The 20,442-nt window shown below is 34.6% G+C and overlaps 1 protein-coding gene across 7 annotated transcripts in view; it reads right to left on the reverse strand.

Annotated features, from left to right (window-relative positions):
* CAMK2D (calcium/calmodulin dependent protein kinase II delta) overlaps nucleotides 1-20,442 on the reverse strand; it is a 344,903-nt gene that overhangs the window by 50,671 nt on the left and 273,790 nt on the right. For 4 of the 7 annotated variants that reach the window (XM_021001407.2, XM_021001404.2, XM_021001411.2 and 1 more), the window contains exons 9-13: nucleotides 12,181-12,275; nucleotides 8,147-8,269; nucleotides 6,162-6,245; nucleotides 5,497-5,539; nucleotides 2,381-2,418 (exon numbers count right to left, since the gene is read on the reverse strand). In XM_021001407.2, the coding sequence (XP_020857066.1) occupies nucleotides 2,381-2,418; nucleotides 5,497-5,539; nucleotides 6,162-6,245; nucleotides 8,147-8,269; nucleotides 12,181-12,275 (383 nt within the window). Of the gene's footprint in view, nucleotides 1-957; nucleotides 991-2,380; nucleotides 2,419-5,496; nucleotides 5,540-6,161; nucleotides 6,246-8,146; nucleotides 8,270-12,180; nucleotides 12,276-20,442 lie in introns of all 7 variants that reach the window. The other 3 variants (XM_021001414.2, XM_021001409.2, XM_021001408.2) reach the window with 1 other exon arrangement.

A 20,442-nucleotide genomic window follows, 5' to 3' on the forward strand; every position in this document is an offset into this window, starting at 1 on the left:
AATAGAACTAATAAAAGGTAAGATCAACGAAGAAAAAAACCCCATCAATTTTACAGGTGATATGCATTTCTTTTATATTGGAAAGGCCAGCATTTTTGTTTTCATCAGTTTGTTTTTAAAACATGAATCTAGTGCTTAAATAACAATGGGAATCATATAAAGAAGGAATATTGATTTTTTTTGCCAAGATTTAACATTAATATTCTTTTTTTTTAATTTTTGGAGGCATTTGGGGTTAAGTGACTTGCCCAGGGTCACACAGTTAGTAAGTGTCTGAAGCTGGATTTGAACTCAGGTCATCCTGACTCCAGGGCTGGTGCTCTATCCACCACACCACCTAGCTGCCCAAACATTAATATTTAAAATCCAGGAACAATTCCACGAGTGAAGCTTAACCAGATTTTAACTCTTACTTGGACCTACTGTTAATGTCAGAACATAGATAAAACTAATGTAATATAAGGACACTAAGGCCTTGTCTTCTGTGTCAAATAAGGTACAGACTGAGATGAGGCTGTTTTTCTTTAGTTTTGTTTAATTTTTTTTTATAATCATGAACCTTATCAATTAAAGTGATTAGTAGGTGATCTGCACCAATTGGACAACAGTTGAAACAAACAGACTAACTCTGCTGCAGTCTGTTCATTTTGCCCAAAAGAGATCTGGGCTCAGTCTAACCTAGGAAAAATCCTTTCAACATGAAGGAAGACGGGATGAAAGGAATTCATTGAATGTGACAACATTTCTGCCCTTGGTGGCTGAGGTTTTTAAAGTTTTGGTTTAAAAAAAGGGGGAAAATATATTTTTGCTCTACTGTGGAGGAGAGTAGGGCTTGTTGGTGATAGGAATCAACACCGCATTTTAAGAGACCTGTCACTTACACTAAGATGTCAATATTTTATTTCTAAAGTGTGAATGTTTCACAAGAGGAAAAGTCTGGCAGATAAAGGTCCTCACCATCATCTGAACACTCGAACTGGACTTCCTTTTCTGAATTGACCAGTCAAGGAAAAAGGAAAAGAAGAAAACGTGACCGGTTGAATTTAAAGTTTCAAAGCACGGAGTATACAAGTAGCTTTGTCTTTAGACAGAAGATCTGTGCTGCACGGGATGGGGATATTTGGTGGAGAATGCTCTGGAAAATGTTCATGCTACACGAGTTTCATAGTGCAAAGGAAGCCCTCCCGGTAGTCATGTGACCCCTGCTTCACAAAACTGTACAGCAGAATTTCATGGGACAGCTAAAACCCTTGTTAGACTTTAAATAGCATATGTCAGGAAACTTCAGATGACAACTGTCATTATTAAAATATAAATTTAAAACACAAGATATGATTACAGGTTAGCAAGAACAATCCTTGATCCAATGGTAGATCTTACCCTGACAAAAAAATAGAAACATTACTGTAACCAAAGTCCTTAAAATGTCCAAATTAGGCATAGACAGATGATGCATAATTAAACCTATGTAATCCAATTATATTATAAATAAATCATTCTCTGTGTTGTAGCTAGAACATAAACTGACCACCACTTGACTTTGGCAACTGTACAAATAGTAGAATATTAACTCAAAAGTCTGAAAATTTAGATGGTAAAACGTTTTTCATCTGGATGGTTGACTAAGAAAAGGACTAAACTATTAAGAGAACAAATTTTAAGTTGTATTCTGTTAAAAACAAGCTGAAATGCAATGATAGAGTTAGAGTTTGGTAAAAAGCAAGTTATTTTGAAACTAAGTAAAACCTGAAGAAACAGGTATAAAACATTATTATTTGGAATTCCATTTGTTTTCTAGGAATCCCTAGAGAAAAGGAAACCAAAAAATGGTGTGCAGTTAACTGGCTTCTTGGCTGATTTTCAAAACATTTACTCGAGGCATTCACCTTGGAAAGGGCCCAAGTCCCTGAGACAGGGGAAGACTGACAACCAGACTTTATGAAAACTCTCTGCTAGCACAACCTAAATAATCATGATTTTTCAGCCCCTCCTCCCAGATTATTTAGATCCACTTCAACTGATGAGGAATACACATTATTATGTCTTTCAGCAAGATTTTCAGTTCATTATGGTAATTAAGATCAGCAGTGAAGCAGGATAGGATTTAAACACCCAGTTCTCTTATTTCACATAATGGCCAGGTCAAAAACATTTGTAATGAAATCAATTACTCAAAGCGTAATTTTTCTTATTTCTCTAAAAGGGCAAATTACCTCACCTTCACAGACTTAATTATTTAGAATCTAAAGTTATATACTTCCAGAATCATACAAAAAAAAAGCAACAAACCCTACAAAGATGAAGAATTGATATCTGACATTTGAAAAGAAAAAAAAAATAACAGAGCCTGAAATATTTTGAAAGCATCTGTTACACTTACCTTTACTCCATCCGCTTTCTTCAACAAACTCTTGGCTGCTGTAAAATGAAAGTAAATTCAACTTCAGTGAGCTATCCAACCAATCATATAGGCACCTGCCCACTGGCTACCATGTATAATTATCAATTGTACATTGGGAAGCAACTGCTTACAAGATAAATAAATGCAGTATCCCTATTCCTGATTTTGCCATTTGGAATTTAGAACAAAATTCTCATTTTTAACTGGTCAGAAAAGGTTCTCCTTTATTTCGCTACCATTAGAAGCTGGGTTTTATTTGATTTGCTTTTTTGTTTATTTTGTTTTTGTTTATGAGAAGGATACTGGATACTATAGTTGGACCATAGTACAGTAATCCAGAAAGCTGATTTCATTTTTCAGACACTATGGTAACAGTGTTTTAAGTACTTATTCACACCTCTAGGAAAACAGTGACCATATCAAGACTATCATTGCAGAGTCCTCTTTACAGAGATTTAAGATTCTTTGTAAAAATTTGCTCTGGGCAAAACATTACTTTTTTTTTTCATGTCAATTTATACCTTCAAAACAGTGACAGGATTTCTTAACACCCTCCCACCCCAACCACCCACCCTCAGGCTTTTACAATGTCTTAGAAATCACATGTAAAAAGAATGGGTATTTTACGATTATTGTGCCAGGAGCAAATTATTTTAAAATCACATTTAATATATGTTGTTCTTTTTTTCTAAAATTGTCTCATTATTTTAAATTTAGGGTGAAATGAAAGGCAAATTGTTGAATACTTTCAGGGGTATCTAACATTCATAATGGGAAGGAAAAAGCATTTTATTTTTAGAACACATAGGCTTCAAATGAATAAAAATCTGTTTACATGATATTTTAAACAACAACAACAACAACCAGGAGATAAAGTATAAGATATAAGAAAATCTTAACGTAAGCCAACCAGCACAGAGACATTCAAATGTATAGGACATTCTCAGCAGCTTCCCTCCTGCTGCAGGGACATTCTACCACTAAAGGGGCAGTCACCCAAAATTATGCTTACCCCCTAAGTGACAAACCCTTAGATTGCTAATACATGGAGTCAAAATAGTCACAAATATATTGTCATAAGCAGCAATGGTGATCTCAGTTGGTAGCAGCCCCATATGAGAAGCTGAAAAGTGAATTTAACCTTTAAAATGTAATATTTGGACAAAATAAAGCTTCCTGAATACATGAATTTGAAAGATGAATTACTCAGCTTTATGTTGGTGTGTGCCATAATCTCACTGCCCCTTTGGTATATGTATAAAAGATACCGCCAAGTGTTCATTTCCTATTTGTATATAGTTTTAATCCTCAACAATTCTATTAATTTTTTTAAAAATTAAACCAACAATAAAACAGTGAATGCCTGTGATTGTCTAGAGCTGAAAAAACGATTGTTATAGAAACCCAGAGGCAGTTAAATTAGGAAAGCAAACTTAGAATTGCAAGAGCAAGCAGAAAGAAGAAGACAATGGTTTGGGGTGAGCAGGGGTTTGGCCTGGGAAATGCAGAGATATCCCTTTCAGTTACTATGGACCTTACCTCACAAGAAATATATTCCACATAAAGGAAGAAAAGAAAAAAAAACACTTTATAACCATATACTTATGGACAAATTACTTTAAAGAACAAATATTGCAATGAAACAGAGTTTTTGCAGTGAAACAGAATTACTTGGAAATAAAAATCAAGTGCAAGATGTTACAACAGGCTGCTATGCTAACTTGTGGACTTGGGAATGACAGATGATGAGAAATTCAGAAATAATATAAAACCTCTATGTTACTTATGATTTGTTTTAGTGTAGTAGGGTATAAGGGATGTGACAGGAAGAAAAACAGTACTCTACGTGGGTGCACAGATGTGTCTATGAAATCACTCGGTAATAAAACACATAATATTCATGCTAAAGAAGTGTATTTGAAAAATATTGAGTCATCGCCACAATTTCCTCTCTAAAGCACCATAAAATGTAGCAAGCTAGTACATCACAATAAAATATTAGCCTATTTTGCAATTGATTACAATATTTATTGTATAATTTTTAAAAGATGAGACAATTGGACTCACCCACATAAATGTCAATTATATTAAATACCTGTATATAAAATGGGGAACCCAACAGAGGCAGCAACATGGATTTAGAACACCCAAATTAAAAGGACAAAATACATACAACAGACCAACTCAGTTGCCTTGTTCACTGGGGTGTTTGTCATTTAATTGTTTATCATTTGAAACAATGTCGAAAACCTCTCTGGAGGAGGCCTTTGGAAGGCTTTTATACACATACATTTATTTATAATTAGAAAAGCAAGTGAAAGGGAAATGATTTTGGTATTTGCTCTACCACCAATTATTTTTTGTTAAAATCTTAATCAAGAAAGCAGACTGACAAAATGGGAGAGGAGATTTTAATCCTTCATAACTAATAATCAGAACGATACAACAAAAAATGAAAAAAAAAATCTCACAAACATCCTATACTTTTATTCCAAAAGTCAGTCTGGGAAAACATTTTACAAAGGGGAAAAAAGAGAAGTAAGGAAATTATCTGGTATTATCAGGTATTCTGAGGACTGCCCCAAACCTGAGGGCCTGAACTACTTCTCAAGGGCAAGTTACTCATGTGTATGTGTTTGTGTCTATATATGGATACATATAAATACATACATGTGCATATGCATACATGCATACACATACATGTGTTACACGACCTCTTTCAAGATACCAAGATACAATCAAAAATTCTGTAAAGATTAATTGTCCCTTCAAAAACGCTTAGGCGTATAAAAACACGCCTCTCAATAGTAATTTCCATTTTGTGCCCTGCCCTAGGTATGACCGTCTTATTCTTAATTACTTGGCATTTCAGAGTGAAGTCCTGAAGCACAATTATTCCTGATAAGAATATAGTTTGGTTTATCACCTCTGATACACTGCTTGTACCTAAGAAGAAGACTACAATGGAAGAAGTCTTTCTGACTTATGGCATGATTAAAGTAATCCTATTAATTATTACATGACTTAAAATCCAAAATATGACACTCTAAGAAGCCATGGTGTATAGAAGAAAGTCAGGTCACACACACACATACCTGAAAAATTTCTTGTAGCCAGCATGGTTGTGAGAATGGCACCCTGTTAAAGAAGTAAGCATGCATAGTTAAGGTTTATACCCACAGACACATCTCTGACCTAAAAGCCAAACCATGGACAACTTCTACAGTGTCAAAAAAGGCATTTAAGTCAAGACTTTCCTAATTTTATTTTTGCTTGGGCTTTTATCATGAAAGTCACACATATAGGTCCCTCACAATGTCCTTATATGTGTTTTCAGACTGTCATGGGATATAGCTGTTCTTAAAAGATGGAAGAGACTTTTGTTGAAGTGGATACACTGATCCATCCAGCTCTTCCCGCTCCTGCTGCTTCTCTGCCTGTCTGTCTGTCTGTCTGTCTCTCCCTCTCTCTCTCTCTCTCTCTCTCTCTCTCTCTCTCTCTCTCTCTCTCTCTCTCTCTCTCACACACACACACGCACACACACACACAAAACATCAAATGGATATTCCATTTACTCATGACCCAGGAGAAGGTAAAACAGTGATACAAATTTCTATTCTTCACCAAGTGACATCCAACTGTCATAAAATATTTCCAGGAACATGTTTTTTTTCACTAAAACAGATCTCCTTCAAAGTTGCTACTCTATTAAATGTACCTGGAGAAACGTGTCTTCCCTCGAAAATTTTAGTTTTCTTACCTTCAGCTTCCTTCTTGCATTAAATTTCTTCAAGCAATCTACAGTTTCCTGTCTGTGCATCATAGAAGCAACAGTAGAACGTTGCTGGAAAAAAATACAATTATTTTTAACTTCATGTGATATATGACATCTTGTAGTATTCTTTTCATATTACTAAATTCACATGAATGGTCTCTTCACCCACGCTATCAATTTAAAAGAATCTAATTATAAGTTAGTTAATTAGTATTTAAAAAAACCTCCTCAGCAAAACTATTAACTTGCATCCTAACATTATTGATTATTATTTTTCTATGTCTATAGTACAGTTTTTATATTTTACAAAGTATAAAAATTTACAGTAAAAACTTCAAAAAAAAGATTTTTCAGCCCAACATGGTGTCCTAGGTTTAAAATTCCTGCTGCTAGGGGAATCTGAGGCTGATGGATCTCTTAAGTTTGGAAGTTCTGAGCCTCAGTGGGTGAGAGATGCTCTGGAGTCCACAGTAAGTTCTGAACCAATATGGGGAGCCCTCTAGAACAGGGGACCACCAGGCTGTCTAATGAGGAAAGAAGCTGCTCGGGTGGGAAACCAGACTGATCAGCATTAGGATCTGGACTGAGAGTGGTCACTATAGTCACTACACTTGGAACTTTGGCAAGAAAAAGACCCAGGTCTCTAAATACACAAACAAATTATAAAGGGATAATAATAGTTAGCATTTATATAGCTATATGTTAACTTACTTGACCCTCACAACAACCCTGTAAATTAAATGATATTATCATCTCCATTTTACATAAGAGTAAACTGAGGTACAGAGTGGTTGAGTAACTTGGCCAGGGTCACGTGACTAGCGTCAGAGGCAGGATTCAAACTCAGGTCTTCCTGACTCCAGGTCATGCACTCTTTCCACTAGACCAACTAACTACCTAGATTGATAGATAAAGAGACAAGCAAATGAATAAACCCAACAAAATAAAGGGGAAAAAAACCCCAAAACCTTTCCTGAATTATGCTCTAATCCCAGTTTCATCCTTAACTTCAATTAGCACTCCATTCTATCTAATAATCTTTGTTATATCTACAGATACTTGGAACCTACTTTTGACAAGGGCAATTCCTGAAAATGTATTCAAGCCTCTCTGTGCTTTCCTATCTGATTTTTGTTTTTACTTTCTCTATTTTTAAACTATTGTACCTTATTAAAACACCACAAAGTTTAAACTTAGTCCAAAGTTCCAAATGCACATGTGATTAATGGAAGATATTGGTTGGTACCTGAACTAACTTATTTTATTCTTAACTTCAAGTTATACTTTTAAACCCCGGTGTCACCTTCTTTATCATCATCACTATCCATCAGCATTAGTATTATTTCATTTGATCCTCACCTTACCACAAAATATTTCAGAATGGGAATACCCATATTCACAGGTACCCAGGATATAAATTTACTTGAAAATTTCTGTTAATACCTTGATTGGAATTATTTATTTACCCACTGTTTTTTGTTGTAGCTATATTTATTATAGCTGTGTTTGTTTATTATAGCTGCAGTTATTAAACATTATTAGCAAATCACTTAACCTATCTGGACTTCAATTTATTTATTCATAAAATGAAGATATTTTACCAGACAACTTCTAAAGCAACTTCCAGGTCTATACATTGTGTTTTTATGATTTTTGTTTTGCACTTTGGTGGACAATGGAAAGAAATGTGGCAGAGTGTAAAGACCTGGAATCACAACATTCAAGTCCAAATGCCAGAATGCCTGCTTACCAGATGACCACAAAATGAGGGAGTTAGAAGGAATGACCTCTAAGGTCCCTCCAAGCTCTGAAGATTTAAAATCCTATGAATTTTTAAAAATAAGACATATATATATATATATATATATATATATATATATATGCAACTTCTTTTGAATGTGTGACTCTAATTTTGAAGGATGGTACATCTTGCTTTGCAAATGTGGAAGATTTAAAAAGCCACAACTTACACAGATCCATGGATGTTTCAGTGCCTCAGATGCAGTGATGCGTTTGGCAGGATTGATAGTGAGCATTTTATTGATAAGGTCTTTGGCTTCAGGAGTCACAGTGTCCCACTCTGGTGATGGAAACTTTAAAAAATAGAAAGAGTATAAAATTCATCAGATTGATAGTCTGTGAATTTAATTTTCATGGGTGTGAAATTCATTTACACACACACACATGAAAGAATTGAGTAACTGATAAACAAAGTCAATATGGGATAGATATGGCACAATTCTAAAAATAAGAAAATAACCTGAAAGCCCTAGATCTTAAAATACTGTTTTGCCTTAAAATGGCATTTCATACTAGCTTTCTAGGAAGCCATCTGCAATATCACAACAGAGATATCTAACAGTCTCTCATTTTATTCATACAAGGAAAACAGTGATTTCTCCAACTTTCAAAAACTCTGCAGGGGAGTAGTTGAATAGAATCACGCTTCAAAACTTCATTACTAGCCCATTCCAATACTTAATAATCTAACATGACATTAATTCTTACTTTTGTCTAAACTCTATGTTTTGTCCCTTCTCTCTGGAGTGATATTCCACATTTCTTTTCTTCACCTTCACACAAATAGTTAAACAAAGCAAGGTGCTGTCAAAAGTAGCTGATAGTAGTCTAAGCTGCATTCTAGCTGCCAAGTTTATGAGCCCATTTAAGTTGAAAAAAAAAATTTTAAGCTCATCTAATATATAGGGCAGTCATTTTTTTCCTTATAAATAAAAAGCTTCTAATATTTTCAAGTATTAACAAAAAAGCACCCAGATAAAGGTAAAAATTTTAAAAGCCATGCACATAAACATAATCGTCAAATTATATATTGCTAAAATGTCTTTTAACTTTAACAACAACATAATACAATTGTATGTCTCATTTTACTTGCTTTCTTTTCTTTCTTTTATATTTAGTGGCCATAACAATATTTTTTAAGCTATCAAATCTTTTTTTTCCTTTTCCTTTCACACCTAACTGCATCATTCAAGTAGTTGGCCAAGATAGCATTACTCTTTTTTTGTTTGTTTCATTTTTAACTCTGCTTTCAGAAAAGCATGAGATAATCATCAATTTGACCAATAAATACTGGTTGAATCATCTACATTGATAATCCACGCCTGTGCTCTTCCTTTTACATTTCAGTCTTCAATTCTTCAAATGTATTGGGTGCTCTTGTTTATTGTGAGATGCAAAAGCTGTTATGCATGTGTTACTTTTCTTTATGAGAAGCATGTTATCTTGATGTTAAAATGTCAGTCTTGTTTCTTAAGAGAATACTTAGCTTTTCTAGGAGAATGCTTTTGGGATTGAGTTCCTTAACTATATTCCAGATTGTTCTATTAGTTTTCATTTTTGTGGGAAAAAATCTAGTGGAATCAAAATTGCTGTTTTTGATATATGGTGCCTCTCTAGCTTTTTTGTAGGATCTCATCCTTGTCATTGTACACTTGGAAGATTTATACTGATGTGGCTGGATGAATTAAGTATAGAGTTCTTTCCTGGTATCCTGTGAATCCTTGTTGTAGGGTATTAATTAATTTTTAATATTTCTAGGAACATTTCTTCTATAATTTCCTAAAATACAGTGGAGAGATTATTTTTTTCCCCACAGTTTTTGAAAGTCCTTGATCTCTCTGCTAGAAACCTTCTGTCTGTATTGTTTCCAAATCTTTTTTAGATAAGTTATTTTCTGGTCTTAATATTCTGCTTCTAATGTTCTACCTCTAAGTCTATTCTTCAATGAGATAATTCACTGTCCATTTATTCCATTGGTATTTCATTTATTTATATGTATTCCCTATTCACTGAGTTTCATCTTCTTGCCTTACTACTGATATTTCAGTGTATATTTTATTGTTTTTTTTAAACTATTATAGAAGATTTGCTTTTATCTTATTTAAGTGATTCCACAAGTTTTTGTTTGAAGGTTTCTGGTTGTTTCTGCTCCACTTTGGCATTTCCATTACTTCTTTCGGGAGAAGGCTGAAGAAGCCGGCTCGCTTGCAACCTCTCATTCCACAATATCCCTGAATCCTCAGGATGGCTATCCTTACATTCTCAGCATGGCATTGTATTCAGTCAGTCACTTCCCTGTCTACTTTCAGTGATTCAATATGGTTTGATAACTGAACCACTGACAAAAAAGAAGAAAACACACTGACCTATTCACTACATAAATTTTCATGAAGGATAGTGCATTCCATTTTGACTCTAGAAGCTTATCTTTAGCAGTTCAATAATGCAGCATTATATGATATAATGAGAAAATAATTTTACATCAGAAATCTCAACTAAAAGTAATGTACGATGAAATATTCAGTTCCCATATGCATATATAACAAATTCCTGGGTATTGTAATAGAACTTAATTTACTGAGGTTAGGAGAGACTTCTGTCCTTCCCTTCCCCTCTGCCCCCCACAACTATTACTTTTGCATAAATATTAACTCAGGCTCATGTGATATATTTAAGAAATTACTTCTTTCAGGGTACTCATTTGTACTTCTATAGCTTAAAGGGCCAATATCTTCTTCAATAAGCAATGTATTCCCAGTGTACATTTACAAATGACTCTGTGCAGATGTAATACTTGAGGTCCCTCGGGGTAAAATGGTAGTTCTGCACATTTCCTAACATGTTAGAACGGGCTCAACACAAACTATATGCTTTCCTGAGAGGAGAACTTGGTGCACAGTTTTTACTTCTTATCCTCCCAAACCTCTTACATTCCTTTCTCTTGCCAAGCAGAAGGAAGCATAACTCCTTAGCTATAACAGCAGTGTTTTCATGCTATACAACTGCCCAGATAAAATTTAATATAACTGTGTTCCAAAGGAGAAATGTAGAAAAGCTGATTGAAATTACTATAGGATTTTTATAACACACCTGGAAATGTTTCCACCCTTTACCCCACACGCACAGGGAACATATAAATGAATATTTTTGCTGCTGCTGAACCTTTCTGTTCAAAAAGGGTTCAAGATCCCCACATCTAGAAGGCATGGAAGGCATCCCTAACGTACCCTTTTAAGACTTTAGGTTAACACCTAAAGGAAGATAAGGTAAGAACCTACAGAACTGAGCATGCATCTACAAGCCAGTACTTATAGAGGTATTTGTCACAGGGCAGTATATCAGTAACATTATGCAGAGCTCAGAAAGATACAAATTCTCTGAATGTGCAATAATTAAACCTTTGCTATATGCAAGGTACTGAAGAAGGGATACAGAGACAAAATGAAAAACTGTTTTTGAGGAGGTTATAATCTAATGGAAATTATATGTATGTATGTAGGCATATGTATATATGTAGTATGTATATGTATATATGTGTGTACATATATAGTCTTACTAGTATTTAGTATACATTATTTGTATTTAGTATACATGTATTTGAATTTTCTAATTAAAATTAAATTAAATATAGCCACTTAATAGTGGATATTAGTGGGCATTCTGTTGAGCTAAAAAAAAATCAAATTGCTGAATTTCAGACTCCATAGTAAATTCAGATGGTTAGGTAACAGTTACTAGGATATGGTTACAAGATTAGGATAACTAGGCAATAGTTAGATACAATCCAAAATTATGTGACTGATTTGGGAAAAATAATTGAGCTGAAAAAACCTGTATGAAATGTAGTCTTCTTTCAATAAAAAAAATGCTTTTTTTTTTAAATGTGTCAAGAGCTAAAGTTTTCACAAAGTCAGGGGCAACCATTTTGCCTTCCAGATTTTAAAAAGTGGCTGTCCTCAGTCATAAGAGACACTGAGTTAGGACAAAATTATATTAGAATAACTGAGATGATGCATTTCTAATTTTATATGCATCTTTCCCTAACAAAGGGGAAGAAACAGTAAGATGACTTTCTTGCATTCACAACTGTGGTTACTGTTAGGTTCAAAAACAGCCAAGATGAAATATGAGAAAGAAAAATATGAATTGTTATTAAATAGAAACCAATCCTCAACAGGCTGTTGTAATTAAGTTGATTACATACATCATATGCTCCAGCCTTGATCTGCTGGTAGAGTCTATGTTGGTCTTCATCCCAGAAAGGAGGGTACCCCACCAGGAGAATATAGAGAATCACACCTGGGAGAAATTAACACAATATTATAATTTGTCGTTTGCACAGAAAATATAAAATAGACAGTTAAGTCAGACTGACCCATTAAGAAGCAATATTTAACACTGACACTTAGCTTTTTCTGTCCCCTCCATCAAGAGAAAATAGTTTGTTAGAAAACCTCACAGAGAATCCCAAGATCTACTCTCTAGATCTCAATAGTTGGGAGACAACAATAGCACAGAGTAAAGAACACTTGATTTGGACCCAAACTCTTTCACCCAATGGTTCTTTCACTTACACACTAAGTGAACTTAGGCATTATGTGAACTTGGCTACATCACTCAAATTTCCTGATTCTCTGTTTTCCCATATGTGCTAATGCCTGTAATACCTATCACAGGATTGTAAAGAATAAAGGTGATACTGTATGTGAAGTGCTTTGTTAACCCTAACACACTATACACATGTCAATTATTTTCACCTTCCACATGCACAAACACCTCCATTAGGCAGCTGGTGGTGCAATAGATCGATTGCTGGTTCTGGAATCACAAAGATCTGAGTTTAAATTCGACCTCAGACACTTACTAGTGACGAGTTGAGGTGGAAAGGAATGCTCCAGGCAGATGGAACAAGCAGGATGCAGGATGTGACCAGCCGGAAGAGTGATCAAGAAGACTATGCATTGAAGCCGCCCCCCCCCCGTGGATTTATCTGTGTGCTTTCACAAAGCACCCCTCAACTACCTGACATTCCAGAACAGCTCTTTCCCTTCCTTTTCCTGTTCCCTTTGCTTATCTGTATGGATTATGTGACATTCCTGAGCGATGCTCCTCCTCCCTTTCCACTTATCCTGTCAAACTGTACACAGACCAGACACCTACTCTGGCTCAGTTCTCTGGCCTCCAATAAGGAAGAGAGCCTGCTCGGTGCGTTACCCCAATAAATGACTTTGTCTTGGAGATCGTCTGAATGAATTCTTTTCAGGACAGATCCTGCAACCTACCCATCTATTCTTCATCCTTCTGGCATACCCCAACATTGTGGGGTACCCATGAACCCCAACACTGGCTACATGACCCTAGGCAAGTCACTTAACCTCTGTGTTTCAATGTCTTCATCTGTAAAATGGGAATAATAATGTCCCTTACCTCACAGGGGTGTTAGGAGGCTCAAATGAAATTATATTTTTAAAAAGCACTTACAGTGCCTGACACATAGTAGATGCTATATAAATGCTCATTGCCTCCCCCTTTTTTTCATATGTAAGTATTAAGACTGCTATCATTTTAGAATGGAGGTATGAAACTCAAGGCAACACTCCTCAAACAGATTAAAAAGTAATTGGGAAATATTTAACAAAATAAATAAAAATACAATGAAACATAGATAATGTTAACTTGGGGCTTCTAAAGTTAATATGCTGCTCTCAGAGACCTGTTTCTATTTGAGTTTGATAGCACTGGTATAGAGATTTCAGTTTGTAAGCTCAGTTATTTATTTTGCCTGCAATAAAGTAAAAACCAAGGTTAACCATCTAAGTCTGGTTAACAGAGAGATTAACATGAATTTCACATCATAATTTATAAAAATAAAACTCATCATTTAAATAGCATAGCAATGTTAAAGAACTTTGTACTGTCCAATCTTAAAACTTTATTACATTTCTCCTACACACCACTATAGTCTAAAATTCTAATAACTCATCTCTCATTCACTCTCTGATTCCTGCTTGTGACCCCATTATCTGCCTCAGGCTCTTAGCTTTCTCACTCATTTGGCCAGTTCACTATCAAATGTTAACTCAGGTGGGCACTCTGCCTCAGTTCCCCCTGCTCTTCTCTAGTTCCTTGGCTCTTGACAGGATACATCAGGAAAACCCCTGTTGTCTGGTTATAGAGAAAAATACCTGTCAGCAGAACCTCTAAGGACTGTTAATATACTCTTGGAAGTCTTCGGTATTGTGAGGATAAAGGAACGGGCACCTGTTTGAGACCATTGGAGGCTGAATAACAGCTTATTGACATCTGACAGGTGATGTCAATAAATCTCTCCTTTTCCCCCCTGGAAAATTTTTTTTTTTTGCTATTAGGGAATTGGTTGAGGAAGTTACATGAAGGATGGATTAGGCCACACAGGGATCAGTCAATGGGATTGTTTGTGCATGTAAGATATAGCTAACTTTTGTTATTGGGGCAGTGTGTATCTTGTAATACTACCACTGGAGTGGCAGGGGAGAGAGGAACGGATGTTTCAGACTGGGGTTCGATGCATAAAAGATGGTGATGACAATGTAGGTTAGTCATTGTATAAGATAATGCAAAATACATGTATGTATGTACATATGTACACACTCGCCTTCATATATATTCATACATACATATACTTCCACATACATGATATGTATTTATTTATATGAAATATGGCAGTGCACCAAAAATTCCTCAGTCTATCATGATGTCAGCATATTTCTTATATACGAATTTGTGTTCTACATAGCTGTCATATTTCACAAGTGGAAAATTTTAGAATCTCTAAAAAAATTACTACTGTTAACTTGTGTGGGCTAAAGCACATACTTGCAAAAATGTACTCCAGATAGGGTTTTTTGAAAGGGGCATGATATGACACAACGAGGTTCAGCTATTGGGAGAACTCCACCTGGACAAGGAAGTGAGTAAGCAGAGCACAGCGAAGGTGAGGAGGACACTGGGTGAATGTAAAAATTCTAGTGGAATACCTGGGGCCAGCCTCTTATCTCCAGGTTGGACTTGCTCTCATCTGAAGAAAAAAAAAATCCATCCACTGAATCTGTATTTTTAAGTTTTGTTTTTTCTTTGTTTCTGTGGTTCATAATGGAAAAGTTCTGTTTATGACATTTTGGAACTTTGAAAACAATTCACAGTCATCACAGAACTGTCAAACAACATAAAAAAATACACAAACTAAGATACTGAGAGTGCAGCATAAAAGCTCATCTGCATATCATAGCAATATGGTCAATGCCACAGTTTAGGAAAATTTTTCCTAAAAAGAAAAAAGATCTCTTGGTAAGACAAAAGAACCTCAAAATACTTAACGTGGTTTTAAATCACAGCATGATGCTCAATCTTATAGCGTGGCAAATACCAATGAGTAGAAAAGAAAAACAGTATGACTATATGAAAAGATTATTCTTTGTTATTGCTTTTAAAGGAAAAGATCTTAAGACAGAGATCATGTTTCTTCTTGAGACTGTTTTTTGAATATTGAACAGTTAGTACTTTTGCAATGCAAGTATAAGGAATTTTTATCTCCCCTGTACCTTTAAAGCTTTTTTTTAACTTGTTCTGAACTTGACAAACAGCAATGAACAGACACTTCCATACATAAAGAAGTATTCCATATACAAAGGAGTATTGCACATGAAACTGGGAATTTCATTATCTACAGCTTGTTTTCAAAACATATTCTAAATTCACCCATTCCAAAGCTGTCTTGCTTGTCTGTTTTGCTCTGAAATTCCTTCTGATTTTGTTATTCACTCTCTGTAAATGCTTCATTAATGTATTTTTTAAAATGTCACTCTTTGTTTGCTTTTTTGGCATCACTATCATGATCTCTCTTCCTCCCTCTTCCTCAAAACCTTTTCTCACAACAATGTACAGACAAGCAAAACAAATCCATACATTGCCCATATGTGAAAATGGTTATCTCATTCTTCACTTCTAGTCCATCAAATTTCATTATGCATCATCCTTGGTCTTCTGGTCAGTCACTGCATTTATTAGGATTCTTTTTTTTTTTTTAGGCAATTGGGGTTAAGTGACTTGCCCAGGGTCACACAGCTAGTAAGTGTCAAGTGTTTGGTCTGAGGCCAGATTTGAACTTAAGTCCTGCCTGACTTCAGGGCTGGTGCTCTATCCACTGCACCACCTCGCCGCCCCAACATTTGTTAGGATTCTTAAGTCTTTTAAAGTTGCTTTTCTTTATAATGTAACTATAAAATGTTTCCCTGTCCCTGATCTCTTTACTCTGCACCAGTTCACACAAATCTTTCAAGGATCCTCTGAACCCATCCCTTTTTGTCATTTCTCATGGCACAAAAATGTTTCCATACATTCATTTGTTCAGCCATTGCCTGCTGTCGGGCTTGGTTCTTTGCTACCATAAAAATACTATGAATATTTTTATTCATGAGAGTCCTTTTCCTCTTTCTGTTATCAGTGGGTTAAATGGTATAAACTTGGTGATCTTTTGGGCATAGTTACAAACTGCTTTGGATAATAGTCACATAAATTCAGAGCTCTACTTATAGTGGATTTCAGGGTGTCTATCCTCCCACATAATTTCAATAATTAGAATTTTCTTCTTTTGTCTGTGTGATACTTTACCATTCTAATGGGTATAGGGTGGGATGACGAAGTACCTTTCATTTACATTTTTCATATTCATGGTTTGGAAAAAAATTTATTTCGTTGCTGATAGCTTGCCTTTCTTTGTTTCTTCCTTCCTTCCTTCCTTCCTTCCTTCCTTCCTTCCTTCCTTCCTTCCTTCCTTCCTTCCTTCCTTCCTTCCTTCCTTCTAACTGCCTGCTCATATCTTTTGATTATTTATCTATTAGGGAATGACTCTTATTCTTATAAATTTATATGATTCTTTGTACATCTTGGATATAAAATCCTTAAGAGAGAAATTTGCTACAAAAATACCCCTCATGTTAACCACTTTTCTTCTAATTTTAATTGCATTGAATTCATACACAGCTTTTTCACTTTTACAACCAACTTGTGTATTTTATGTCTTATGATCATCTCTATCCCTTGTTTGGTTAAGTACACTTTCCCTAAGCATAAGGTACTTTTGAAAAGTATCTTTTCTATTCTTCCAATTTGTTTATGATATGACTTGTGAAATATAAGTCATATAACCATTTGGAGCTTAATATGGCACAGACTGTGAGATATTGCTCTATACCTAATTTTTGTCAGATTGATTTCTAATTTTCTTAGCAATTTTGTTGAATAGTAACTTCTTAACCCTGAAATCATGGTCTTTGTATTTATTAAACAATATGCTACCATGTTCACTTGTTGTTTTGTTCCTAATCTGAATCACCAATAAAACGTTCTATTTTTTTGTAAACCAGTGCCAGATAGTTCTGGTGATTATGGCTTGGTAGCACAGTTTAGATTGGGTACTCCAAGGCCTTCTTCCTTTCCTTTTCTTCCTCTTATTTTCCTTCTTCAGGGTTCTTAAACTTTTGTCCCTTCAAATAAATAATATCATTATTATTTTTCTATCTTTATAAAAGAAACCTTCGACAGTTTGAATGGCACAGTAATGAACAAGTTCATTCAGGTGGCATTTTCATTTAAATTATATTGGCATGACCATGAGCATGAGCAATTAATATCTCTACAATAATTTGGTTCTATAAAAAGAATTTTGTATTTGTATTCACATAATTCCCATGTGTGTTTTGGTAGGTGAGATTCATATACATATATATATATATATATACACACATATATATGTATATATATATATGTATATATATGTATATATATGTATATATATGTATATATATGTATATATATATGTATATATATATGTATATATATATATATATATATATGTATATATATATGTATATATATGTATACATATACACATACACACAGTCATCATTTTGAATAGAATACTCTTTTACCTTTTTGCTAGATTTCATTGATAATATAAGAAATGACTAATGATTTCTGTAAGTTTGTTTTACATTGTGAAACTTTGCTGTAGTCATCATTTCAATTAATTTTAGCTGATTCTCTATGGTTCTCTAAATAGACCATCACACCATCTGCAAAAAGCAAAAACATTGCTTTCTCTTTATCTGTACTTATTCTCTCTACTTCATTTTCCTGTTTTATTGCTACAGCAAATATCAATAGAATTTTATCAAATAATAGTGGAATCCTTGATTTAGTCCTGGTTTTACTAAAAGGACCTCTACCCATTCTATCCATTATGGATAATACTAGCTCTTGGTTTTAAAGAGGTGCTCTTTATCGTATCAAAGAAAAATCCATTTAATCCTAACATTTTAGTATTTAAAAAACATAAATAGGTTCTATATTCTATCAAAAGCCTTTTCTGCATCTATTGATAAAATAATAGGCAGTTAGGTTACACATTGGATAGAGTTCTTGCCTGCAATCAGAAGACTTGAGTTCAAATCTGGCCTCAGACACTTACCAAGTGTGACCCCAGCCAAGTCACTTAACCTCCACATGTTTCAGTTACCTTATCTATAAAATTGGAACAAAAATATCCCTGACACTTCAGGTTATTGTGATTAAAAAATGAGATAATATTTGTAAAACATTTTTAAATTCTTAAAGAATTATATAAATTATGGATATTATTATGAAGGGATTTTTATTGTTTTAATATAAATATAATCTGTTATGGTTATGGTTTTCCAAATAGTGAATTAACCCTGCATTACTGGTTTAAATTCAACCTGGTGACAGTATATTAAATTTTCATATGTCCCTTTAATCCTTTTACAACAATCTTTTATTAATCATAATTTTGTTACATTATAGTCAGTAAAGGATGAGTTTAATGTTTCTATGTTTCTAGATTTTAATTTTTGTAAAGGTGTCATAAACAGATGAGAAATATACATACTCCTTTCTATTTCCATTCAGTAACTACCAAAGATCTATCATATCTAAATTTTCTGAGATTCTATCTGGATACTTTTCTTATGTTTATCTTTTTTTGTTAGACTTACCTAGGTCTGAAAAGTGATATAACAAGACCACATTTATTCTAGTTTTGTTATTTAATTTCCCCTATAATATAATTAACTTTATTCTTAGGTACTTGGATGGTATGCCACTTGTCACATACATATGGAATATTGATATTATTTCATTGATAAGACCCTTGGGAATCTCTTGTTTCCTAAGAGTTCTGTATATAGAGTTTGGTGTCGTCACTCACATCTCCAACCTCAATATCTTATTTGAACTCTTAGTGCCAAGGTTTGCCCTTTTCTACACTCTCTGATGTGGTCTAGCCCTATTTGATCTTGGGCCTTTGGCCATGATTCCCGCCCCTCCCTGACCAGTGTCCATGCTAAGAATGCTGGTGACTTTTGGGTACCTCAACAGAGCTTTCAAGTCTGCTGCTCTTCGTCTGGGTTTTGCTGTGGTTTTCTGTAGCCCCTTATGTTTAACCAGTCCAGGCTCTGCTTTGAAATTCCAGCCTGCTCATTTGAACATGGGCTGGTGGGATGCCTTTTCCAGTTCTCATGGCTTCTGATTTTATTTTTTTAATTCAGTCTTAGGATGGATGAAGGGGCTTATTGATGTTTCTCTGGATTTCTTAATCATTATTCAAAGCACTGCTTTTCCCCTCTTCTATCATTGCTGAAGAATAGGTGGGGTAGTTGGGATCCTTTGATCTTTCACACAATAACCATAAACAGAAATCTACCTAAGTTTGAGTGTGCACAATATTTGGAAGCTCTATGGTTTTACCTATAAAGAAGGAAGGAAATCTGACCCTCCCCTGACTACTATAGCACTGCCCCAAGCTGTAAAGTTATAGTCTCCATACTGATGGGATCTATCATATTATAGATACGAAATAAGCTTGTTAGATTTTGTCCTTTAAAGATGTATTGTACTAAAACTAAAACCTAGAAATGAGTATACATATATATGCTGATGCATACAAGAAATCCAATGAAGAAGTGCAATGAAATCTATACAAAAATTATTAAAGCAGGGCATACCCAGTAGTGTCTATCTAGTTTTGGACAAAAGCTTATCACTTGTTTCTCTTGCTTATCTCAATCTGTAGATAAGATATCTGAAGCCTAAAGAAGTGAGGAGACTTGTCCAAGTTCAGACAGGCTGTGTAGATCAGATCTAGGCCCTTTAATTCCAAATTCAGCACTATTTCTATCACACCAGGCTGCTTAAGGAAGCAGGAAAATAGAGAATACATTTTGTGTAGTGTTATTAAAATTTAAAAGTTCTTGAAGGGGTACATTTTTATTTCCTGGAAAACTCACTCATATATAACATAGTCTCGTAATGTCATATTATTCATTCATTCATTCCACAAGAACTTATTAATGAGAGAATTTGTATATGTGTGCTCATGTATATGCATATAAGAACATTTTATCTTATTGCA

The sequence above is a fragment of the Phascolarctos cinereus genome, unplaced genomic scaffold (assembly GCF_003287225.1).
Source record: "Phascolarctos cinereus isolate Bilbo 61053 unplaced genomic scaffold, phaCin_HiC Scaffold_9;HRSCAF=440, whole genome shotgun sequence".
Lineage (NCBI taxonomy): Eukaryota > Metazoa > Chordata > Mammalia > Diprotodontia > Phascolarctidae > Phascolarctos > Phascolarctos cinereus.